Source organism: Leptosomus discolor, chromosome 12 (genome assembly GCF_034619465.1).
Source record: "Leptosomus discolor isolate bLepDis1 chromosome 12, bLepDis1.hap2, whole genome shotgun sequence".
NCBI lineage: Eukaryota > Metazoa > Chordata > Aves > Leptosomiformes > Leptosomidae > Leptosomus > Leptosomus discolor.
Genome location: NC_141402.1, coordinates 5088493 through 5113568, shown reverse-complemented (window position 1 = coordinate 5113568; position 25076 = coordinate 5088493). Strand labels below are relative to the sequence as shown.

Genomic DNA, 25076 nt, shown 5'->3' with positions numbered 1-25076 from the left:
CTACAGGAAGCACTCTGAGATCATAGTTTGTCAGAAATTTCACTTGTCTTTCAGTCTTGAATTGTTTTAGGCAGCAAAATTTATTTCAAGTAGGCAGATTTCTCCTGGAGCTGCTATCAGGTCACAGTTCATAGATCAACTGATAACAGTGAATATCTCCACTCTCAGTTTGCTTCTGGAATACAAACTCTTAAAATGATGAGTGACACAAGAATTTTCACAAGTTCAAGGGCAAATACAGCCCAATGGATTTGTAACTTCCAGGCATTCAACTTCACTGTCTACTGAGGTGAAAGCTTCAACTGAAGTTTTTCTGTGGTTGGGTTATATATAAGCACTCTTCATATTTTGGATTTTCTCATTCAACAACAAACTCTCACAAAGAAACTTTTCGTGAAAAGGTGGAGGTAAGAAACCCAACCTGTCTGAAGTCTGAAAAAAAAATCCTTCACCTCAGTCTAGCTGTCTGCTTTCAAAAAGATTGTGGGAACTTAATTTTCTTTGTAACATCTGTCTTTCTACCAAATTCAGCTGAAATCAACCAACAAGCTGAAAAGTTAGTGGCATACACACCTTCACGCACACAACAGAGTTGCATACAGCCCATTTCCAGAGGCAATCAGGCTAACAGTACAAATCTGAGATCTTCCTTTTCTACTCAGATTGCGAAACTGACAGCTCTAGAAAGGGAAGCTTTTTTGTTGTTGTTGCTGTGTGCTACAACAAGGTCTCTTCATGGTACTGACTAAAAGGCCACAGACAACATTTGAAAAAACAAATTTCACAAGGAAAAAGATTACAGCTCCTATAACCTTAAACTCCACTTTATAGTGCAGCTTGCTCAATGCAACACCTCACTCCTCAAAGTGGAAGGTCTTCCTGCCCCAGTGTTCCTTCTTCAAACCCCCTTCTTTCTTTTCCCAGGCACTCACTCCCATGCTTGCTCTCTTGCCAGCTCTGGTGCCCTGTTTTCTGTGAATCTGTTTTACTCACTAAACTAAGAGTGAATCGAATCATATAGCTATTGATCTCTTCACTTTCTGCTGAGATGAATGGAGATTTCAGGAACTGCAGGGCTTCCCGTCGTACTGAAAGATGGCTCTGATCTGTGGAGCATCAGTCCAGGAGCCGCAGAAAATGTAAGACATGATAAATGAGTGAGTGCTGGGTAAGACACTGACGTACAATTTTAAGTCAGGTCTTGTTTAAATATGATGGTAAAATGTCCTACTGTGCCTCTGTAAGACTGAACCTGTGCTCACATGTTTCTTACACAGTCCTGGATTCAAAGTGCATCCAAACTAAGTCTGGATCCCATGTCAGGAGGAAATTGGGCTCTACTTCACTCTTCTCACATCTCGGTTTTCCTTCCAAGAGAAGCCTGAGGTGCTGAGCAGGATGGAGGCCATGGGGCACACCAAAGCATTTCCCTCAGAGGGACAACACCACCACCAGGCTGTAGGGGAGATTTGCAGCTTAGGCATATGGGGTACAAATCCTGAAACAGGACCGGGAAACACATAAACTCTGCAACAAAAGAGAGTCTAGAAGTAATGGCCTAAGAGAAGCAGCAAATAAGTGGCTTCCTCTGAGGGTTACAGCATAGTTTCTAAGATCCTTTCATGGTGTTGTGCCCTTTTAAGCATCATAAAAAATAAGCCAGGTAGATCCCCCAGTCATTCCTCAAATACACCACACTTTTCTTCTCTAATACTTCTGGTTAGGAAGTTTGCCCAGCTTCCCTGGTAGCAAGATCACTCAAAACAGGTGAGTCGTTATGAGGAACTGGACTGATGTGGTTGTACAACTAGGAAGCCTTTTACATTAGAAACAGGATTGATCATAAACCTATCAATGAACACATGGGAAAAAAAGTACAAACTGTCAGGAGAAAATTATGGGCCAGAGATAAAAATTAATAGTGAAGTACTTGAGAAAGTGCCAGACTTTGCCCAGACCCAAGTTATATCTCCTTCCTAAGATACACAAAAATAGCTCAGTATATTTTAAGGATAATTGTTTCTAGCTGTGAATTACTGAAAAATGATTTATGGATCAAATATGTAGGCTGAAGATCTCTCTCAAACCCTCTTACTTTAGTGATACTCTAATGAAATAAAGGCACTTCTGTTGCGGGTATGTTGGTTAGAACACTTGCTCCAAGATTACAGAGCAATATGAAAAGGAATAAATGAAGTGAAATTTATTTTTAAAAGAATATAATTTAAGTCCCCAGTGCATCTAAACCTTAACCGTTTTACTGGGTTCCATAAATTTAATTTCGATAGGACTGTTGTCAACGAATTCATAGTATTGCCAGCAGAAGTTCAGAAAGCGTTAGTTTCACAAAACTTCCTGCGCATTTTAACTAAGCCTCAACAGTGCGAATATAACAAAGGAAGAACCTGAGAGCTACAGCAGGTGACAGATTGGCTGTTTCTTTAGAGTAAGATCTCCCAATAAGGTCTTCCTTCAAATTGTGCAGCATATTCAAAGCAAATCATTGAAACTTCAGACAAAATTCTAACTGGTGAATTTGTGGAAAATATGTAGGGTAAGATGAAACACATCACTAGAAATGAAACCTTTTTGATTCCGTTTTCCCTGACACGTGCAGACCCTCTGCAAGACGGAAAGACGACAGTATTTTGGTCAGTACCGAAGGCTCTGTTTCCATGGGAAGAGTGTGCATATCCAGAACAAGTAGTTTGGTAAGCAGCAGAATTTATGAATGCTTGTTTTCCACGGTTTTGCACGAGATGCAAACTGAGAGTTTTGCTTCTCTGCTGTCTATTAAAGTATAAGCTCAGATCAAAACTTTTCCTGAAGTTAGGACATTTTAGCATCTCTTTCCCAAGTACACTCTTCAAGTTCTAATATGGAGAGACCTTAGACTAAAGCCTTTACATCCAGGGCAACCTAAAAGGGTTTCTTAGGACCACTAACTTCCATGAGACTTAAATGAATGCAACACCTTTTGGGCTTCTTCCTGTATCTCAAGCGTGGTTACCTAATTACCTGACATGTCCAAAACCTGTTCAGGTGGAAGTCTGATAGACAGAGTGGTAGAACAGTTATTTAAAAGTCCTTTCCTTAGGAAACCAGGGTAAAAAAAAAATGTTTGGGGTTCAGGGGTGGGTTTTTGGGTTTTGTTCTTTTTTTTTTTCTTTATGATTAAATGTTATGACAAACACAGGTCAAAAACCATCAGGTTGACTCCCTAAAATTTGCATTCATTACCATTTCATGAAAGTAAGGTGCAAAATAGTAATGAGCTTCCACAAGACCAAAACAGCTGTTTGTAAATACAGAAAAAGATCTAAGAAGTGAGGAGGAGTAGTGTAATGCTGAGTCAAAGCATTCAGGTAGCAAGAATGTGAGACAGAAGTGTTGATTATTCCTTCTTTCTTCAGTAGACTGATGCGCTATTTTTACATGATTATCATTTCATTCTGGTAACCAGACAAAAATGCAGCAAAGGAACAAAAGTTCATTCTTAACTGGAAAGAATGAGCATGAGTTCATCTTCTTTTTCTCTATTGTAAAAAAAAGCTAAGTACTGTGGAGCCATGGCTTTAATACTCTCCACATCTCTTCACAAAAGCTTCAGGGAAATCTGGGTCCTGTCATAGCATGACAAGAAGATAATCTATGTGGGACCTTCCTTTCTGATTAGGAGGTGCCTTCTCTTAATCAGATGGAAAGAAAGTCTCATGGTAAGGAACCGCTTCTCCTCCAGAAAATGGAAACAAATCTTTAGAGAAAGGCTTAGTCAGAATCTGCATGGAATCCAGGTTAAACCATTTTCCCTGGGCCTTATAACAGTACCAAATGCCCCTGCATATATGTAGGTCCTTAACTTCATCCAAAATAGAATTTTAATCCAGACAAGATTTCAACCTGCAATATAGGCCTTTGTAGCGTTAACATCTGAGTGTTCCTGGAAGCTGTAGTTCATTAAGTGTTATATACTTTGTCATCTTTAGGGAGAACGGAAAAAATGGGTGACTGTAAGCCTTGATGGCTGTAAATTTATTACCAGGATGAAGGCAGGTGTAGTGTTCCTGTTCTGTGGAGTTATTCCTGATTTGCACAGAGGTAAGTAGAATCTGGGTCAGGTTTGTGACTTCCATCCAATCTGAATTCCTTCATTTAGTGAAAAGAAACTTAAGGTTTTCTACTTAATAATTACTTTAAAAAAAAACCCTCTTAACAAATCCTAAGGAAGATTTGCACTCCTTCCTGTCACTATTATTCCCTTTTTCAGCATGAAAAAAAGTTTTGAAAAGAAAGAGTAGATAAAACAAGAGTCGTACATCCCATTCCAGTGATCCAGCATCCGTTCCATTCTTGACAGAAAGAAAGAATGGATACTTGCCATTTAAAATTTTACGTCTAAAATCTTGAATTTCTCATACTGCTAGAGCACTGTCTAGTCAGGCATGATTTAAAGCATTTTAACATTTGCAACTAGTTTCATTCTTAGCATTCTGCAACCTGTAATTTGTACATTCAGCATCTTCCTACATGTAAAATGGAAGCTCAAAGAATAAAACCTGAATATTTGCTCCATTAAATCTATGAGGATAGCTATTTAGGTTGCCTAGATTATGTAATGGATCAGAAATACTGAAATTAGAAAAAAAACCATCTTTTGAATTATGATTCTTTTAATGTAGATCTGAGAGACTATAAGCCTCACTTGAAATTGCAAAAAAAAATTCTGATTGTTATAACCATTATATTGGAAATATAATAATAAAATATAATATAATATAGTGATGTATTAGTTCTGAAGGTGGCCCCTTGAAGTAAAAATTCAAAATAAGGTTATCATACAAAAATGACGTAGCAAAGAAAAAGACAAAACATTCCTTAGTTTAACATCCTAGCCTTGGAAAGTTTATCTTGCTCCTAAAGCTAAATGTATAACTTGATGAAGGAAACAGTCAAATTTGCTTGGTTCAGTTTTGATTTGAAACTGCCTGAAGATCAACCTATGACACTGTTATTAAAACAAAACAAAACAAAACAACGAACAACCAAACAAAACCAACACAACCTGGCACAAAAAAAAACCCTGAAAAACATGTATGAAGGATCCAATTTAAAAAAACTTACCTGTAACATTATACAGTGAGCAGTGAGTAATCTCACAAAGATTTCATAGGACCTATGCCAAAGGGGTAATGTCTAATACTACCTGTACAAACTGTCTATATAAAGTTGGAAGCAGCACTTCATTAGATGCTCCAGTTTCTGAATTTTATCCTTTCACGTTCAAAGGCTTGTCTTGATCCAAAAAGCAAGCTGCTTCTACTGACGTCACTCTACAATCACTACAGTTGTCTCAGTTTGCACACACATACATGCACCATGTCCTAAGCATAGGCTACAAGCTTCAATGCCACGCATGCAAAAGCCTTCTCCTACTCCATGTTGAAGCCTGTGCAGCCCATGACCCCACAGAGCAAGGGGAGGACACTTTTTTCCACCTGTTTGGGTTCTGATTTTAAGAGGATCAGTATGTTCTGATTGAGAAGAATCAAATGGGCTGCTTGTTTCACAAGAAAGTTTCCTGTTTGTTTCAGGATAGGAAATAAGCCTGAAACCACATAGTATTTTTTGACAAAGTGGTTTGCTAATGGTGACCACAACGTTTTCAAACCTGTTGCTCTAGATTGGCTCTTGTTTCTCTCAAGGTAACAACAGAGTTTGGCAACACTGTCCAAAGAAAATAACTGTGTTTTCCACACTCGAAAAAAATGTTACATCACTCTGTCAAATACTTGGCCTGTTCTCCACAGGGAATGGTAACCCCAGTAACACCGGAGTGACCCCAGCCCCACATCAGAAAAGGGGGGAAATGTCCTACTTCTTGTATGGAGTAGTATCACTTGACTACTTGAAAGGCACCATAAAGGTCTGCTGGGACTAAACACATATTCAAATATGTAGTGAGAGGCTTACAAAGAGTGTACCACACCAGACACGTAGTTAAGTAAATACTAATATGCTTTACATATGCTGAACAATTTATCTGGACAATATTAATTATCATATTTACACGAATGCCATAAGCACTGGGGGTGACTCTTACTACTATGTGTGAGAAAGGAAAGACTGAGAACAAGGAGGAAGACATTGGAGGAGCAATTTCTCTGCACCATTTGGAAAAAAATCTTTCTATGAGCTTAAGAGATTATGATTTTCATTGCACACCCAAAACAAAATGAGCACATTTTATTTTTGGTCAGCAGGACCTTTAAAATGTCTATGTCGCAAAGAGAAATAACACCTTTGTAATTTTAATGTATGTTTATGCAAAATGAAAGTGGCAGTTCCATGTTAATAAACCTTGCTTAGGGAAAAAAAATCAGTTGCTGAACTATGGTGAGTAATTAGCCCCTTAGCATCCCCTTTCTCCAGCAATGCTTCCTCCTGAGCTGGCTCTTTTAAATAGCTCCAGTCCTGGCTGCCTTTGTTGGGCTTGGAAATTGTGCACATATGAGAGAAATTAAGCCCTCATTTAACAGGGACACATGCCTGTCAAGTCCGGAGGAACAAAGGCTGGTCCCTGGGGGCTACTCAGCTCCCTGAGGCTGCCACTCATTCTGTTAGCAATGCTTACCCTTTACAGATTGTGTATAAAACCCAATAAATCATTTCATCTGCTCTGGCTAATATACGCATGAGCCTGGGACTTTCTTCAAAGTATTTTTTTCTTTTGCTTGCAACTCCATTCGTTTATTAAGAGGTGACCTGTGTTTGCTAGAGTGTAGCCAGGTTTTTGACTTTATGCAATAACATTAATGTCTGTGAAATAAACCTGAAACATTTACTGTCAGAAATAAAGACATTTGATGCTACATCTATTTCACACAGGAAATGTTTTATTACTCTTTAATGGTCAATAATCATCAGTGTCTATTGTATAAATTACCAGTATATTCTCTTCCTCCTAAAGTTACATCTGAAATGTATGCATGTTTGAACTGATAGTAAAACAACAGGATAGATAAAATGACAGATGTGTAGTCTTGCCTGGGAAGAGAGCCTTTTCTCAATTAAAACGAACCAAACAGGAAAGTAATATAATGAGGAAATTATTTTAGTTTTGTTCTTTACGAAGTGTTATCACAAAGATGCATCTACACTATCCTGGATAAAACAAAGGAAGGAGGACTCTGATGATTAGAAAAACCCCCAAAATTAATTGCACAAAAAGTGGTAACTGAAGTAAACACATGCAAGACAAAAATATTCATACACAATATATCAGCTACCTCCGAGCGCTCTATGGTGGATGGGCACAATTAACACCAAATGTAAATGCACACACAGAGCAGAGGAATATTTTACAGTGAATGAAAAGAAGCAAAATGAAATGCTGTCATTTCCACGTGAGCTCTTTTTGTTTTTAAAAAAAGGGCCTAATTCTGTACTTTAGAATTAGACTGACATAAGTGGAGAGAACATGAACACCACCAGCTGAGGAAATGGCACCCTGCACTGCATTCAACGAAGCAAAACTCTCACTAAGTTGAGCATGAGTTTTTCCTTATACTTGAGTGTAGGATTAAGCCAATGAAGACAAGTTAGTGGCGTAGAATAAAAACAAATTAAAGTGCAGAGTTGTATCTTCTTTCCCCGAAATGGTGAAAGCAATATTTCAATGCCTGCTATTAACAGGGATCTTTTTTTGTTTTGTCCACTCTGCAATTTTTAACTAACACATTGAAAGTGTGCCATTTCTCAAGTAACAATATTACGCTTTGTATTTAAAACCACAAAATAAAGAGGGCTGACTGTTCTGACAGCTTTAATCCTGATGATACTGGGAGCCCCAAGTGAAAAGAAACTGGTACAGCATGGAGTTTTCCCTGCTCAGCAGGCAGAGAAAAAGCAGTTCTGGATTTGATAAGTAAAACCAGATACAGTCGACGGTTGTATGCTAAAGCCTTGCACTTAATGGGAAACATCGATGGTCCAATGAACTTGCATATCAGTGGGGTCTTTGAGAAGGCCTTTTCTCCTGTCTTGTTAGAAACTCATCTACTCTACAACAGTCATTACTTTTATTGTGTAAAGAACTGTGCCTATTCCACTATTGTCAGAGGGGAAAACAGGTAAGATATCAAGACTCCAGGTCCCATTCATATATTAAAAAAAGCCTGCATGTTGTTATTATTGGTATTTTTCACTGCAAATTTGTGTCAACATAGCAATGAAAAGTGTCTGACCGGATCATGATCTCAAATGAGGTGCTTTACAAATACAAAGATGTGGCCCCTTGTCCTGAAAGATCTGACAGTCAGAAAAAACTACTGTAATAGTAGTCCATCCTAGTTAAAAATAACAACCACAGTTAAAAAGTCCAACCTTAGACTACAATCAAAGGCTGCAATTCAGTGTCTATTAAAACCAAGATACTAAAAATACCTTATAGGAACAAATTCCTCTAAAAACCCCATGATAACATTATACCATGCCCTTTCAATCCTAAAAGTGGCAGAAATGCAATAAATAACCTATTTCTTAGGAATCACAAACTGTACAATGCAATGCACGTATCTACGTTGTTCAACTTAATAAGGACCTACAGCTTTTCCTCCACCATAAATACATTAAATGCGTTTCTGAATAACTAACTGAACAGAAGTCAGAAGCGTAAGGGATTGGGTCTGCTATGCAGCCATAACAGTCAGGAATGATTCTGCAAGCTTAAGTAAATGAAAAGTAAGCCCTTATCAGTAAAAATAAGTTTGTCATAAAAGCTGTTTTCATTCTGGAAAGAGTCTGACTAAACCTAATTTGCATGAGTGAGGATTGGGTCCAAATTCAAATCCCTGATCCAAAAGTCACAAAACAAAGACACTTATTTCAACAGAATTTGTTTCATTCCTCAATACCCATATTGGATTCACCTGGGTAACAGAAGATCTGTTTCTATAAGCAAGCATTACCCAGGCTGGTTTTTTCCCCTTGAGCAAAAATGATCAGAAACTCTGAGCCACTTCATCCACCTACTCTTTACAGATCAAAATGCAAAGGGTTGCCGTGAAAACAAGGGAGAATATGCAAAGGTGTTATATGCTATGTATGCCACTGACATAATACTTTAATAGGATATGCTGTAATTTCCTGCAATTAATATCTTAGCAGAGCTATAAAGGCTTTTTTCCAAAATTATACCATTGCGTTTACAACACTAAAATTAATGTTGTGTCAACCTTTCCATTATAAGCCCCCTTTTTCAGAGGTTTATAACTTGGCTGTAAAAATATATTCTGGCCTAAAATGTGGCATGCAAAATCTCCATTTAGGAGCAGCCATTTTGATTAAATAAAAAACATTATTTAAAGGCTGTTTCGAGTAAGCCTTTTTAATGCCCTACAAAATGTGTGAGGGACCGCCAAGTAATCTAGGCATTCTTCGAACAAAAACTTATTTTCTCTCCACAGTAAGCCGCTGTTCAAAGGATGTTTCACAGCCATGGAAGTTGTTCCACATCTGTAAGGAAAGTACATAGATTTGGGAAACTACAGACTTCTTTAGTGAGAGTAGTCTCTCCACTTGCCTCTTTCTCTATGATGATAGCAATACTTCTGGTCAGCAGCTCGACCACATGGGACACTCAAGCCAGCTGAAATGGTTTTCATTTGAGGCAGGGGAGTAGGTGAGACGAATGAACAAATATTTCTCTGTCTGGCTGAAGCGGATTCATTCTGGGTAAAAGCTCCATCACAGTAAATTAAGGCAAGTGATAAGCTGACAGAAAGTAACGATAGAAAAGACATCAAGGTGTTAGAGAACCACCCTATGAATTCTGAAACCGCAGATTTCAGGTCTGTCAAATTTCATATAAGAACTGGATTGAGTCACTTAGGAAATTTTACTTAGGTGCTTAAATTAGGAACCTCGTTGTCTAATCAACAGAAGGTAATTCACAGCACCTGGACTGCTTTATATATGGAGCCAAAAGTCCTAATTCAGTCAACCAAATTAGATATCTAAAATTAGATGCCCCCAAATATCTATATGCTTTTTATTCTGCCTCAAAAGAGTGTTGTGAGGATAATACACTTCAGCTTATGAGACACTCAGATATGCAGTTACAGAGGAGATGAGTATCCTGAAAATATATCATCAATAAAATTCAATGAGATGGAAAAGGCAAAGCTAGAAATGTGATCGTAGAGTGCTTCATACAAATCACTCACTGTCAGAACAAAAAACAAGCGTCATACCTCCTCCTCTGAGAAAAGTTTTTTTCTATATTTATATTATATAAATTGCATTGTCAACTAAGGGATCAGTCTGTGCTTAAGCCTTTAGGTACACATTGCACTATCAACTTTATTTTGTTATTTTGGTACCCACACTACTCATTCACCTACGTGATCTAGATTTTAAACTAACTCTGTGTTGGTATAACTCTGTAACCAGTTCCTCCAACTGGTTAATGTCTCATTTGCAGAATAAAAATGACTAATATATTACTTTAAAATAAAGTTCCCTAACTCAAAAGTGCCCTTCCTTACTGTGGGGCGGTGACATGTCTCAAGATGGATTTCACACTTTACCATCAACTGTGAATTTCTTTGCTTTTATTATTTGGTGTTACAACTTTAATGTTTTCGTAACACACTGACATTTTGGGTGGGCAAATAAGATGAACTCAGCATTTCATAATGCACCATTGTATACTGTTTACATCATTTATTTTCTTTTTATTGAATGATTACAAACTCCAATTTAAAATTAATAACATTTTGTGGGAGTTACTGCATGTGAATTAAGTGTGGTGATGTCAGTGCATCCCTCTGGAATTCAAGAGATATTTCACTGTGTTATATCATGTGTTGCACAGTATATCAATTTTTATTTCCCATTCCTCAAGTATGGAATGCACACTGTGTAACTTAGATTCTCAATATAGACATAATTTACCCAAGCTGTGCAATGCCCAACTGGCTGAAGATGATATATACAAGATTTATATAAAAGACTAGTTCCTTCAAACAAGCGAAAGTCTTGCATACAACACAAGCCACTATATTACCTAATTATTTGGGGAGTGGGGGTTCTAATGTAATAGACAAAAGGAAATAGGGTGTAAATTGCAGTCATAAATGAATTTTTTCTTATTTTAACAATGACTTTAAAATTAGATAGGTAAATTCCAGGCAAGGCCATTCACCTTTCCTTGAGAGCTATGCTTTGACATTTTTGCGAGCATCTGGATTAGCTAGTTGCATAAGACAGCAAATATTAGAAATATTAATTCACTTTACGTTTACATATATGCCACCAAATGTATACCAAATGTCAAACAGCATCTGGTTTGCTCGTTTACCAGTTTGGATGTGCTACTACCTTCTTTATGTGAATTCATAATTCCTGAATGCATTCAGAGTTCAATGCACTAATTTCTTCCTTGCTGTCATGACACCAAATATGTTTAAAATAAGTTTTTCTGCTCAAATTGATTCAGTAATACACTTGTATTCTGGAGCACTACCACAACTACAACTAAAAACCATTTTGATTCTTTAGGACAGGATTTAGTCTATCAGGTAAATTTAAGATTTTACAGTGAGATTTCAAAAAGTACTTCACAATTTATTTGCTAAATGCTTTCGGCCTTTTTATGTGGGGCTGTACTTCATCATTTCCCTCCAAATACCTGCTTCTGCAGACAGAAATTTTGACCTCTGATATCATCACATTCCAGTCTTGCCTGTATATCTGAATATCTCCATAAATCAAGTCGTTTCGATACTAACATTTCTTAACTCTTTTCTTCATTCACTATGTCCTGACGAGTGTGTCAAATAGTGTGGGAGTAATGCAAATCCTGATTGTTTTCCCTCTTGCCCGTCACATGGTTGTCAATCACAAAAATCATCACTGAAAAAGTAACTAATTAGAAATGAAAGGCCACTATCTTAGGCAGTTTCTGTCAGTCCTGGGATGTGTTTCAATGTTACACTGATGTAAGACCTGAAAAAGAGCTGGCGTGCCCAAAAGGTTGCTTGTTTTTTTCCAACGACTTCTATTTGTCTAATAAAACAAATTACATCTCCTAAACCCCCTGTTTCATTTATATCTCTGATATTCCAACCACAATAGTAATATTCTAAGTCCTTCCTTGTATGAGGTGCCCAACTCTGCAAAGCCTACTTATGTGAGTAACGTTTAGATATACAAGTCATCAAATACTGGCTATGCAAGTATTACTCAAGCAAACAAGACTTCACAGGATCCGTCCTGTTGGTAGGCTGCCACTTGGCTCCATTTCTGCTCCCAGTTATCCGTTTTAGTTTCTGCACAAGCCACTTAGAAAGGAAACTGTTTTTCTGTCCTGGAGCAAATAGTGCATTATTATTGTGTTGTTCCAATATTGCGATATTGCAAAGATTACATTATGCGGCCTGACAGAGGGGGTGATGCGACCAGTACCACCAGAGGAACAGCACCAGAGAGGTTCAGCAGGGCATAATCTCTGCCAAACTCTTTGGGAGACAGACCAGGGTGTCTGGCTCAGCAAGCACTGACGCTGCCACAGCACGTCGCTCCACGCTTGGAACGGGCAGACCTCCAGCTGAGAGTGACCTCTGGGCAGCAGTACAGGTGGGTAGCAAATATTTGCTTGATCCTCTGCTGTTATTCAGGAGCTGGTTATAATCTGCCCCTAAATTAACAGGGCTCAAATCTGAGGCCCTTCTGTAAGCAAAGGCTGTAGAACGAGTGTTTGGGCTCAATAGAATCAATGAGATTTTAGCCCCGGGCTTTGACAGAGGCATGGCTGAGAACAAGCCCTTAAGCCACTGGTGAGATTGCAGCACAGCAAGCCCAGAGCAAATGAAGCAGCACTACTTGAACTGGGGTGTATGGATGCCTGTGCCTTCATTTCCAATTTTAAAACACACGTGGGAGAGGGAAAGTGGGAGGGCAGCTACTATCATCTTCTGTACCAACATGAGCCTGAGAAACAATGACATTTACTTTGGTTTAACTAATTTCCATACATCAGATCATGTTCAGCACCCGTGTGCCAAAGTCCTATTCTTCAAGTCTGTTGAAATACCACTTTCCGAAACATGTGTGCTAACATTTGGCCAACACCACCACAAGATCATTTTATTAACTTGTAGCTCATTTCATAGACTGCTGCTCATGTTGCTAACATATGCTATTCTACCATTTACTGCTCTATAATTAGAGAAGTCATATGAAAGAGATACACAAGGCTTAATTTTTGCATTAAATACAATTTGTTTAGACTCTGGTAGGCGAAATAAAGCTATTTAAAAGAAAAAAAAACATATAGTGAATTAGAAAACTGCAACGCAGCTAATTTAACTCTTAAAAGGTCACAGTAAAAAATTTTTTAGATCCCAACCCCCCACCTCAAGACTGCATACAGTTTTAAGGATTGTGTTAATAGTCAAATCCAGAACTACTTTCTGCTTTGCCAGGATAAATGTTGTTTCCAGGGGTGAGGGCCTCAGGGGCAGAGCAGCTAGCAGGATTCTTGCAAATGGGGGACCAAAGGGCAAGACCAGAAGCTTATGAGTAGCACAGGAGGGGTAAATCTTTAGTACAGTGCGTCTTTTTGCTTAGGCCACCACCTTGCTGTCACGCCAAAGCATTTTTAGTATGGAAGAAGCTGAATAAAGGATAAGAAGCATTGCTGGAATATTCATTAAAGCATGGGCTGCTCCAAGAAGGTAAGTATCCCACATCACTTCTCTTTCCATACAGCTGACAGAAAATTCCAAGCCAGCCAGCTATGAAGATGGCTTTTGTTGGAAAAAGCTAGCCTGTTACAGACCTTTTGCTTGGGTAATTATCAAATAAGGACTTTATTACTCATTAATAAGCCACTATGTAATAACAAATAAAACACGAAACATTTGACTTCAATGTTTAGCATATCTTTCCTCCATTTGATCAGTTTCCATTTCCGCTGAGCAAATTATGCCAGAAGCTGTGACGCCATGTCTACAGCAGAGCCCCGTGCATTTGAATCAAGGATTTAGCAGCTAGCTACAAGTTACAGGCACATAACAGCATTTCTGTCTTCCACGTCCACACAACTGCATTGCAGAAGGAAGTTAGACATAGATTTTTCTAATACTGAAATGTTGAATAAAAAAAAAAGAAGAAGAAAAAAATACCAATGACAGCTGGGAACCAATTCATAAGCAAACTGGAATTTAAAGGAAATGTATCCTTTCTGCTGTAAATTAATAAACTGCAGCTATAGTTTATTAAGCCACCACAATAATTTACATTTTCTACTGCCATAATCTTGACTCCTTATGAATTACACTAGTTTTACCTATTCTTTAATCCAGAAACATCATTATTAAAATGTTTGATGCAGGCTACAGTGCATCTATCATTACTTGCAAAAGTTAATTAGATTAGATAAAAGAAATAATTAGATTTGCATTTTTATCCTGGTTTTAAACTTCCAAAGAAGATCACAACAGTATGCCTGTGGGCAATTAAAAACAGCATACAGCAGTGAAATATGAAGGCAAAAAGGTCTGTTTTTCCTGGCTAATTCATGATTGAAGATACAATTACAAAATATTTTAAGGGTTTGCTGAAGCTGGGGGCTATTCCTAGACTTCTAAGCTTTGTTTGTAACTCTCGCTCTCTTTCAAGGGAGTATCTGATCTGCGTACGCTGCCAATAGAAGTATCAAATTGCTTTCAATGGCTTTATTTGGTCCTGTTCAGAGCTTGCTGGAAGGGGATCAGTTTCATAATCAATAACAAAAAAAAGAAAAGAAAGAAAGGTGGGGGAGAATATTCCCTAGTGCCGGAACAGTAGCATTGCAATTGCCTTTTGCTTGTCAGTGCCAAATGGAGTTTATAAAGAGAGACAACCTCAGAAAGCGTAACTGAACTGACAATAACTAGATTCAAGCTTATGCATTTTCAGCAAGCTTACTGCTAGGAGCTTTAACCTGTCTCCAGAAGGCAATAAATGAAAGGTTCGGCTCTTAAAATTGGAGGTCAGTTACATACTTAATGATGAAGCATATCTTTAAATCTATTTCTACTATTATTATCCTAGCAAAAAATTAATTAACCAGGTCAGGGAGGCTATGAAGGCTAATGTGGAATGTAATTATTCCTGATCTTTAGACATGTACTTCACATAAAGAGATAGTCCTTATTCAGCTCACCAGGTACCTGAATTGTCAGTAGTTAATCATGGATAAGAAGAGAGACTCATTGGTTCAGCCTCTTAAGTTTTAAGTATGATTCGAATGATTCCTGTGCAAGGACAGTTTAAACAGTTTTAATTTTTATGTTACTATTCTTTTGTTTGTTTACTATCACAGTAATCATGTTCGATTTTTGACTGAAACAGAAATGCAAGAACTTTAATATGAAACTACAATGGCACAAATATAGATTAAAACTACAAAAAATTACTATTAGGAGTAATTTATAGCAGCTGGATTAAAAGAGAATACTTATAAGGGTAGGCAAAGCCAGTTTTTCTATGCAATGGAAATCATACTGATTCAAACAGAGAACTCTGCAATGGCATGGTGCCTAGTACAGAGAAATAAGGTGAAGGGAAATGGACAAAAGCAGTTTGCATCAGCTATCACTGTAATATCCATCGCACATTTTTGCAGAAAAGCTCAACAATCAGTGTCTCTTTTAAAAATTTCAGCCACAATTTAGGACTTACCCTAATGAAGCCTGCCCACCAGAGAAGGGAAGCCCTCCAACTTTCAGCCCTTACATCCATGCACTGCCACCATCACCCCCAGAGGGAAATCCTGGAGCAACATGCTCCAAGCATCAGTGGGATCCAACACCTTTCCTCAGTGGGATGTGGTGGGGGTCAGAAGCAGCCTGAAAGGACTGAAGTCTGGTCATGAGGCGCAGAATTCACAGGGATTTCAGGGTCTCAAGCAGTTCTCAAGTTTGGAACCATTCTAGAGATGCCTTCCCTTCTTCCAATGTAGTCTTACCTTCATGATGTACCATCAAATACCTCCTTTAAACAGCTTTTTCCCTTATCCCTAGAGGTTTTCACTTTCATGGCACAGGCTAAGAGATGTCCTTGAAATAGTCTCATTTAGTCACTTTTACTTTAAGAACTAATACTTTTTATTAAAAAAAAGAAGGTTCTTTTAAAAAACCTGAATCAACTTGGAGAGTAATCTGTGAGCTCTTACTTGCCCTACAGTATTTTCTCAACTTTATTTCCACTAAAAGCAATGATTTCTCTGCACAGCTTTGCAGAACGAAGAACTTAATTTGGCATACTAGATTTCCTCCCATCTCTATGGCTCCTCTGTAGAACAGTGTTTATGAACATTATGAACATTTGAGCTGAAAAGTAATAACACACTGCATTTATCTGAAGTTTTTAATTTAAGATTCTTAAAACATTATGTTTGAATTGAGGAACCGGAAACAATTTGCCAAATTTTGGATAATCAGACAGAACTGAGAACAACTCCAGATTCCCACTCTCTTTAGCCAACAGACAAAAATGCTCTCCCCAACATACACACCCTGAAAGTAACATTAGCTTCACTTGGAAAACATGAGATGATTATGCAGAACATTTAATTACCTCAGTACTCTTCAAATACCTATGTTTTCATATGCTAAGCCTAGGTAATATCCTCTTTGCTCACAGACTGTTGACAAAGTTTTGGATGTATAATGCATCTGGAGTAAGGTGCTCCAGTAAATAGTCTTAAAAGGAAAAAAAAACAAAAAACAAAAAACCCCAATTAAATGAAATAAAGTGTTAAATTATTAAATAAACAAATAATATGCAACACCATGTAAATAATAAAAATTCTCAGTAAATTAACCCAATAGGTGTCCAGGAAAAGATGTGTTTTATTTAATATGGATTATTTTCCACTTTTATATGTGGTTGACAGAAATCTTGTAAGCCCCATCCAAAGTAATTTCTAATTGTTTAAATGGTTAAATAAACTGGATGCACTCACAGAAGTTATTGTTTAAGAATTAACACTGTACCTCAGAAGATGACAGTGGAATACTGTGTGTCTCATGATGAAAACATTGCATCAGCAATGCCCCACTCCTGCATCCTGGAGAACATATTGTACTTATTTCAAGTAGCTGTGCCATGAATAGGCCCATGCCCAGATGGAACTGGCACCTGTGCTACTTGTATTTTGTAATCTCTTCAAAAGGGGAGTGTCAGGGAAGAATACTGTTGTTTTTCCATGCATATCAACTATAGATAAGAATCCACACCATTTTATGTAAGTAATCGCTGTTTCCTGAAAAGGGTTGCTCAAGAGTGACTTTAAACTAATGCACATTCTGGATAAAATCAAGTAAGTTATTGGGGACGCAGTTCCACCAAGCCCAAAAAATAACTGAGAGTGTAAAGGTTTATTAGAAAACGGGGGTTTTTTCCCCCCTCAAGCCACAGAGAGTGTGATTCACCTCATCTCACTTCAGATCTCTACACTGTAGGCATCAGCATGTATATCTTTTATAGTTAATGGAGAGAAACCACCCTTTTAGATAACAATTAATCTGACATATTTTAAACGTCTACTTTAGGACAAGATGAATTGCATCCTGAAACTATTCACTCCGCTTGTCTCTGTTCAGTATAAAAACAATCTGGATAATTAATTGAGACAGAATCTACACGGCAGTTATCAACTTTTGATAGGATGAATTCCACTCAGAGTCACCACTGCGACTTCAGGATCAGTATTAACTTTTCCTGGGAAGATGCTGGGAGGGGACCGGGGAGAACCAGCACAGCACTGCACCTCTCGCCTGCCTCCTGGTTTACCTCCATCCCACGTATAGCCCTTAAGGAGCTGCAAGTCTCAACAACCTGCAACACTTGTAACCAATTCAGCAGCGACAAACCTATTAACGAACACAGAGGAAACTTAGCAACTAACTTCTCTCCCAAGCAACTCCTGGCTAGCAAACCTGCCACAGAATTAAGAAAGAACAAATAAACAAAGAAGAACCATCTGGCTCACAAGCAAATGGACCATGTAAGCTGGTGTCTAGCCTGGGAAATCATCTCCTAACAAACTTTTTCTTAGTAGTCTCCTCGTAAGATCAATGCGTATTTGAGATGGCATCTGCCCAACATGCCTAGTGCTTCACACTGGAGTCTACAATGTTACTTGGGCAGTGAGATGCCCACTACCAATCTGGCTAACAAGCTGGGAAAAGAAACAGGCCTCATTGCCTCAAATACACTGATTAGATTCATGTCAATATAAAGATAAATAAAGAGGCCAAACTACTGAGAAAATATGGAACAGGAGAGGCTTATATTGGCAAGAGTTTTGAAATATAGGGGAGGATCACCAGAAATAATTTAGCTCACATGAACAGAACAAGCATTAAAACACTTCTTTGCATATGTATCTAGGAAAGGATGTGAAAGAAATATTGTGGAGGTTTCAGCACTATGTAAGAGGAAAATTGGGAGTGAACAAGAAAATGAACCTGCAACCTATTCTAAGACCACATTTCCCTGGAGTAAGTGGAAGGGTAAAGCTATTGGAAAGTATTGAGTGAACTGCAACATAAAGTACCTTTGAACTTTTCACTACAGAGCAGTAAAACATATCCACGTTCTCCAAACAGGAACAAAAATCTCCTGCTCATGATTCCTCTTTTTGTGTCCTAATTTTAAAAGGAATTTTAAAAATTATAAATTTCTCATGCAAATAACTGTTCTGTTTAGTGAACTCAGCTATGTTTCAGTCTTAGCTTTTATGCCAAGTTTTTTTGTATGACTCTGTTCTCTGAAGCCTAACTTGCAAATAACACTTAGAGAAGATGGTGTATTTTTTTCCTTTCACTATTCTTAGATCTTTTCTATCCTTTATGTACACCTAATATGAACAGATAGTTATCCAATAGGCAATGACAATCATGGCTCTTTAAAATTCCGTTGTGTCTCTCATCCCAGGTATCAATACATTTATATATGTTAAATAAACTCCCTAAAGTGTAACTGAAACTGCATTAGAATATTTGCAAAAGCATTTACAAGCATTCCTTTGGGATAAGGGAAGGGAAAACTTCAGTTTTGGCATCTACTAACATGGCAATCAGCTAATTAAGGAAAAAAACCTGATAGTCCAAGCTTATGAGAAATGTTTGGTAGCACAATCATCTGTCAGACCAAACCAAAATATTTAAATGAAAGAACAGGCCCATGGAAATGCTTTCAAACAAAGCCAGAAGCAAAGAAGTACAGTCACATGTCAACAATGCCTTTACCTACTTGTCACCCCCTTCCTGCATATATTTGCACAAAATTAAACCAGGTTCTGAGTACAAGTACAGATAACTGCATACCTCCAGAACACCCCCAGATCCACAAAGGCACAGTTTTTAAAGGTACATGGGACATATACGTGTGGGTCTTTGTACATGAGTAGACTTGTCCCAGGGACTTAGTATTGTCTTAATGTCAATTATCCTATTCTATAGATGTTTGCTTTAGTTAATGAAATGGAAAACATTTTTCTAACCTTATAAAGCCAGTTTTGCCTTTGTAGATTAAGGAATTCTGTACTCTCTTTTGCTTCACACGATACAAGCCAAACTGATTGCAGATTTCAGAATTAAATTACATGATTTAAAAATAGTTCATAACTTTCAGAAGAGAACTCTGTTTATTAAAGAAAAGCTCTTTCCATCAAAAAGATATTCGGCAACAATTTTCTAAGACACAAAGACCCTCCATAAAGAGCATCTTTACTGAGGCTTGTTAGCAAAGCATGTGGCTGCTTTATTTTAGATCCTTCCCTCTCCATAAATGGAATTTAAGTATAATCAGAGGAGAGCAATAAAACACACTGACCTGAATTTGCTGCTGCAGTAGATTGATTTTGTGCTGCTGTTGCAGAAGTTGCTGCTGTTGTCTTGCAATCTGTTAGAAATAAAATTTCCATTAAATTAAAAGAGTAATATTGAAACTTCAATATTATCGAGTGAAAAGCATCTTATTAGTTATTCTTTATTAGACTTTTATTTAGCATTTATTTTTTTTTAAATGAAGGATATTTTAGAAGTGTCTGTATATGTGAAATAAACATTTTAAATTTAAATGCAACATAAATTCTAGTTAGCCAGTAAGAAATATGTATTTTAAGCACTTAGGCCTCAACTCTGCAAAGCACAGAAACAGGGGTTTAGCTGTGTGCATGTGAATAATCTCATCACTATTCAACAAAGCATTTAAGCCTGTGGTGATCTTTGACTATGATGCATTACTGTTAGCTACAATAGGAATGAAACACATGCTTAAAATTAAGTGCTTTGCTGAATGGGGATGGGATTACTCAGGTGCTTAAGGTTAAACACACATTTTCCTGCTTTGCTGAACTGAAGCCTTAGCTAGTATTTATAGATGTTTCACTATTCAGCACAAGCTCCTAAGGCAAGCTTCTCTAACTTCACTCACAATGAGCAGCACATTACTTCTCTTGTAAATCTCAAAGTCTTCCTTGGAACTACTCAGGGACGTAGGGTCCCATTCTGTGGAAAAGCAGTACCTGATGCTCAGTAACTCACCCTCAACACAAACCTGTGAAATATGTAGATATTCTTACCCTCATTTGTTAGATTCGGTAAGGGATCGGAGGGTAAAGGCTTACTCTATCCCTTCTCTAACATGGAGAGAGGCAAGTTTTCAGGGCAGGGAACTTTAAGAAACCAAAGAGAGAGGATCTGCCACAGACACTGCCCCTACCCCCGACACCGTCCAAAATCAGCGTGCAAGAGCAGAAGGGAAGTAGGATCCTGTGCTCAGACTGCAGAGCTGCTCCCTGCAATGGGTAACCTGGCCTGCAGCTGCAGGGGAGAAGCTGCAGGGAACTGGGGGAACAACTGGACTTCTGCATTAGAAGGGTAACTGTGCAGCAGTCAGAAACAAGGACAAGATTTGCGTTTCCTGGAAACCCCAGCCTCAGCACTTCTGCTACCTTCATTTCTTAAGTATAATTTCCCCTCCTATAAATATTTATCTAGAGCAGAGGAACCACATAAAACAGCGAGAAGTTGGTGATAAAGGTAGTTCGGTCACTGAAATCCACTGTTTCGCTTTTGGCAAAAACCCTCCTGGTCTCCTTCCTCACCATCTTCCGAGCACACTTACTCTGTTATAAACTGAGAAAGCTAAGTAAAATGTTTTTGTGATAAAAAAATTACAGAAATGTAGCAAGGCTGATTTGCAAATAAACAATCACATAGTTTTAGTGCAAACTGTTCAGATTAACTCGTAAGAAATCTACAGTTACATACTAACAGCTTGTAGTTGTGCACACTCAGAGATCAAGCCTGTCATTTTCTTAATCTCTCACTTTGTCACCTGGAAATAATTCTGTAATTTTTTTCACTGCTACAGTTAAAATTCACTTTCGTACAGGAGACCAACACAAAATTCATACATATTTTAAGTCTGGCATACGGCCTCAAAGAGACAAATCGAGGTCCGTGTGTTTCTGGGGCTGGATCACGCCAAAATGCTGCATGGAGAAAGAATCAAGCATCATAGCCTACTACACTGATCATAGAATCATAGAACAGTTTTGGTTGGCAGAGACTTTCAAGATCATTGAGTCCAACCTTTGTCCTGGCTCTGTCAACACCACCAAACCATCCCCCTAAGTACAACATCTACCCGTCTCTTAAACCCCCCCAGGGATGGTGACTCCACCACCTCCCTGGGCAGGCTGTTCCAGTGCCTGACAGCATTTTCAGTAAAGAAATTCTTCCTAATATCCAGGCTGAACCTCCCCTGGTGCAGCTTAAGGGCATTTCCCGTTGTTCTATTGCTTGTTACTAGGGAGAAGGGACCGACCCCCACCTCACTACAACCTCCTTTCAGGTAGCTCTAGAGAGTGATAAGGTCTCCCCTCAGCCTTCTCTTCTCCAGGCTATTCAGCTGCTCCTCATACGAGACATGCTCCAAATCCTTTACTAGCTTGGTAGCCCACCTCTGTACGCTCTCCAGCACTTCAATGTCCTTCTTGTAGAGAGGGGCCCAAAACTGAAGATTGTAACAGGGATCAAACTCGCTTTATGAAATCCAAATATTTCTGCACAAATCTAGTAAAGTCAATAAAAATACGGTGAATGAAGACTGAAGGATCAGGCCCTAGTCTGCTAGCGAGAAAGGCAGTTCAAACACAGCTAGCAGCCTGCATGCCCAGATAAGCTAGGGGCAACTCCTTGGACCTCAGGTTGTCTATTGTCAGATCAGTAGTCAGCAGCAGTGTCTATGCTTGGAAAAGCAATTCCGATGGTAACTATGCTATAGAGAATATTTAAAAACTTGTACGAGTGCTCAAGCTACTATTGTTAATGAGTAACACACCAATTGTGCTATTCCGTCTTAGAAGTGTAGCGCTTGTCCTAAAGGTAAGGTCTGTGGGGTGTATGTCCACTTTGTTCCTGCTGCTAAAATCTCAGTGAAGGTAATAGGAAGATTATCATGATATTCAGCTTCAGAAAGAAATTATTGTAATTTTCCATTGAAATCAGACACCACATGGAGCTGCATCATGGGTCATTCTTTCCAAATACTGTATTTTTTTTCAGAGATATGCAGTATCCTATGTCCATAATTGTTTGGAGCTGCTGGTGAACTAGGTGCTACTTAACATGGTAAGCTATAGCTAAGGCAAGGATGAGATCTCTGTTTACGTGTGCAAAGGCACTCATCTGCCAGAGTTGCTTGTGAACAGCCTTTTGTACCTGTATGTACAATATAGTGCCATTGAACATGCATTTCCTGATGAAAACCAGAAATATACCATGAAGCATCTAATGTCAATGGTTCCTCTTAGACGGAACAGTACTGTGATAGAAAATACATCCAATACCCCGCAATGCAATTACCATAGCATAGTCCTGATGTATAGGCTTGACACAGTAAAGTAGGGTACACAAGCACCATGTGGCTCAAATTCTGAATTTTATTTGCCTATTGGTTGAGCTACATGCTCGCTTCATTGAGCATGACAACCTAGTTTTAAGTGTCATTTAATTTTCATTTTGAAATATAATTACAAAGTGTTCACTGTAAGATATCACTCGTCTGCAAATGTGTCAAGATTAATTTGTGCTAGCTTATTCACAAGTGTCAATAGTTAATTACTGTGTCATCTCTGGATGGCTAAATGACATTCTAACTTCTGATTTTTTACAGTGTTCCTTTATGTTATTTTCCATTAGGGGATGAGTCCATATTCCTACATGTGGGCAAATACTCAAGCACATAAAATACCAGACGTCACAACTCATTAAAATCAACAGAGCATATATTGCTGTATATATCCTATAAAATACATTTAACTGAAAAGATAATTCTAGTAATAATGTCAGATTCCTAAAAACCATACATTAATTTGGATCTGTCTGATCTAATGCCTAGGAGACTAGTGTATGGGATCACTGTTGTAACACTTTTGTACAATGACAAAAGTGCAGCTTTTTGGACAACTCCATCTTTAAAAAAAAAGCGAACAAAACCCCAAACAAAAAAAAACCCACAACACAAACAACAAATCAAACCTTACTTGTAGAAGAAATTATTTGTGTGCCCCCACCCACTTTTTTTTCTCAGTGCCCTATATTATTTCCTCTTTCTGGAAGAAGATGCAATTTCTGAAGATATTTATGCTCTTTTAACAAAAAAGATGAAACGAAACACCAAGCAGAACAGTGTTTATGATAAGCATTCTACACGAAATATTTTCACAGGTTTCTTTCTTGGAGCCTCACCTGTTCTTGCTGTTGGCGAGCAAGGTCCATTTGCTGCCGTTGTTTTTCAATTTGTGAGGCTGCCAGCTTTTTCTGTTCATCATGGGCAGCCAGGAGCTGCTCCCGTAAGCTGATCAGCTGGGTGATCATAGTAGAGAGCTGTCGCTCTTTTTCTGCCAGGCTTTCTGGTGTACCTAAATGTGCAGGAAAGATGTACTGTAAATATGAGATAGACAATAGTTACCAAGCAATATTCACCAAAAAATGGCTGAATCACCAACATGCTTATTTTAAGTGGCAGCTTGAATATATATTTTACTAACAAATCCCAAAAGAATCTAGCACATAGCTTTGCTGTGCTCTAAGCAGCGGAGGATATAACAAAAATAGGAGCAGAAAAGATACAGAGTATTCCTTTTTTTCTGGCAGGAGTAATTAACGAGGTAATGTGTACAAATCCCTATATCTTTTCCATCTAAATCTGCCCAGTGTGATAAATACATTCACAATTTATTAAACATAATTTTCCTTCACTTTATATATTTTGTTGGGTTTTTTTCCCCAAGCATGTAAAAATGCTAAAAAAAAATTAAAAGATGCTGTTCAGTGGAAGAAGCAGTTTAACAGTTTATTGATCATTTCTCTAAAATACCCATATATCTGGTAGGTCATTTGAGTAAATGTAAGCTTTGGTTATGGAATGCATATTAAAAATGAGCTCTACTTGTCCCTAAGAGAAATGGCTAACCTGAAAAAATGGCTGAAAAATTTTCATTTAACTTTCAAAGTTTACTCTACAGAGAGCACTTAATTAATATGAAACTACGGTACATTTATTCTTTGCACTAATGATGCTTAATGGTCTGTTTATGGGTAAATTGCATGGGTCTCCTAAGCAGAGAGTACAGGGTCCTTCTGCAAACCAATCCAAGAATATCCTATCTTATGTACGAACACATTACTCTGTCACAAACGGCAATGTCAGCTCCTACATTTGAGCCATACACTGCATTTCATTGTGTGAGCATCTCAGACCCACAACTCTAGAAGAGGTAATGTAATTACAGTCAGGTAGCAGTTCAGGAACATGGGAAGAGCATCTGAAAGAGGTTTACACTTGGAACTGGCATAAATGAAGCAATTTTGTGTTGTACAGGAGAACTGAGAGTTAGAGAAGAAGCAAACCAAATCAAGAACTACTCAGGTCTGTAACCTGCCACAATGACACAAGAGGCACGAAAGAGGGGGTATTCGCATACTTCCTGTCCTCCATTCACAATACAA

The 25076-nt window shown here is 38.1% G+C and overlaps 1 protein-coding gene across 3 annotated transcripts in view; it reads right to left on the bottom strand.

The window, feature by feature from the left end:
• Positions 1-25076, bottom strand: part of SOX6 (SRY-box transcription factor 6) — a 248981-nt gene that overhangs the window by 126930 nt on the left and 96975 nt on the right. For all 3 annotated transcript variants that reach the window (XM_086472314.1, XM_086472316.1, XM_086472315.1), the window contains exons 5-6: positions 23814-23986; positions 19888-19956 (exon numbers count right to left, since the gene is read on the bottom strand). In XM_086472314.1, coding sequence (XP_086328440.1) covers positions 19888-19956; positions 23814-23986 — 242 coding nt within the window. The remainder of the gene's footprint in view (positions 1-19887; positions 19957-23813; positions 23987-25076) is intronic.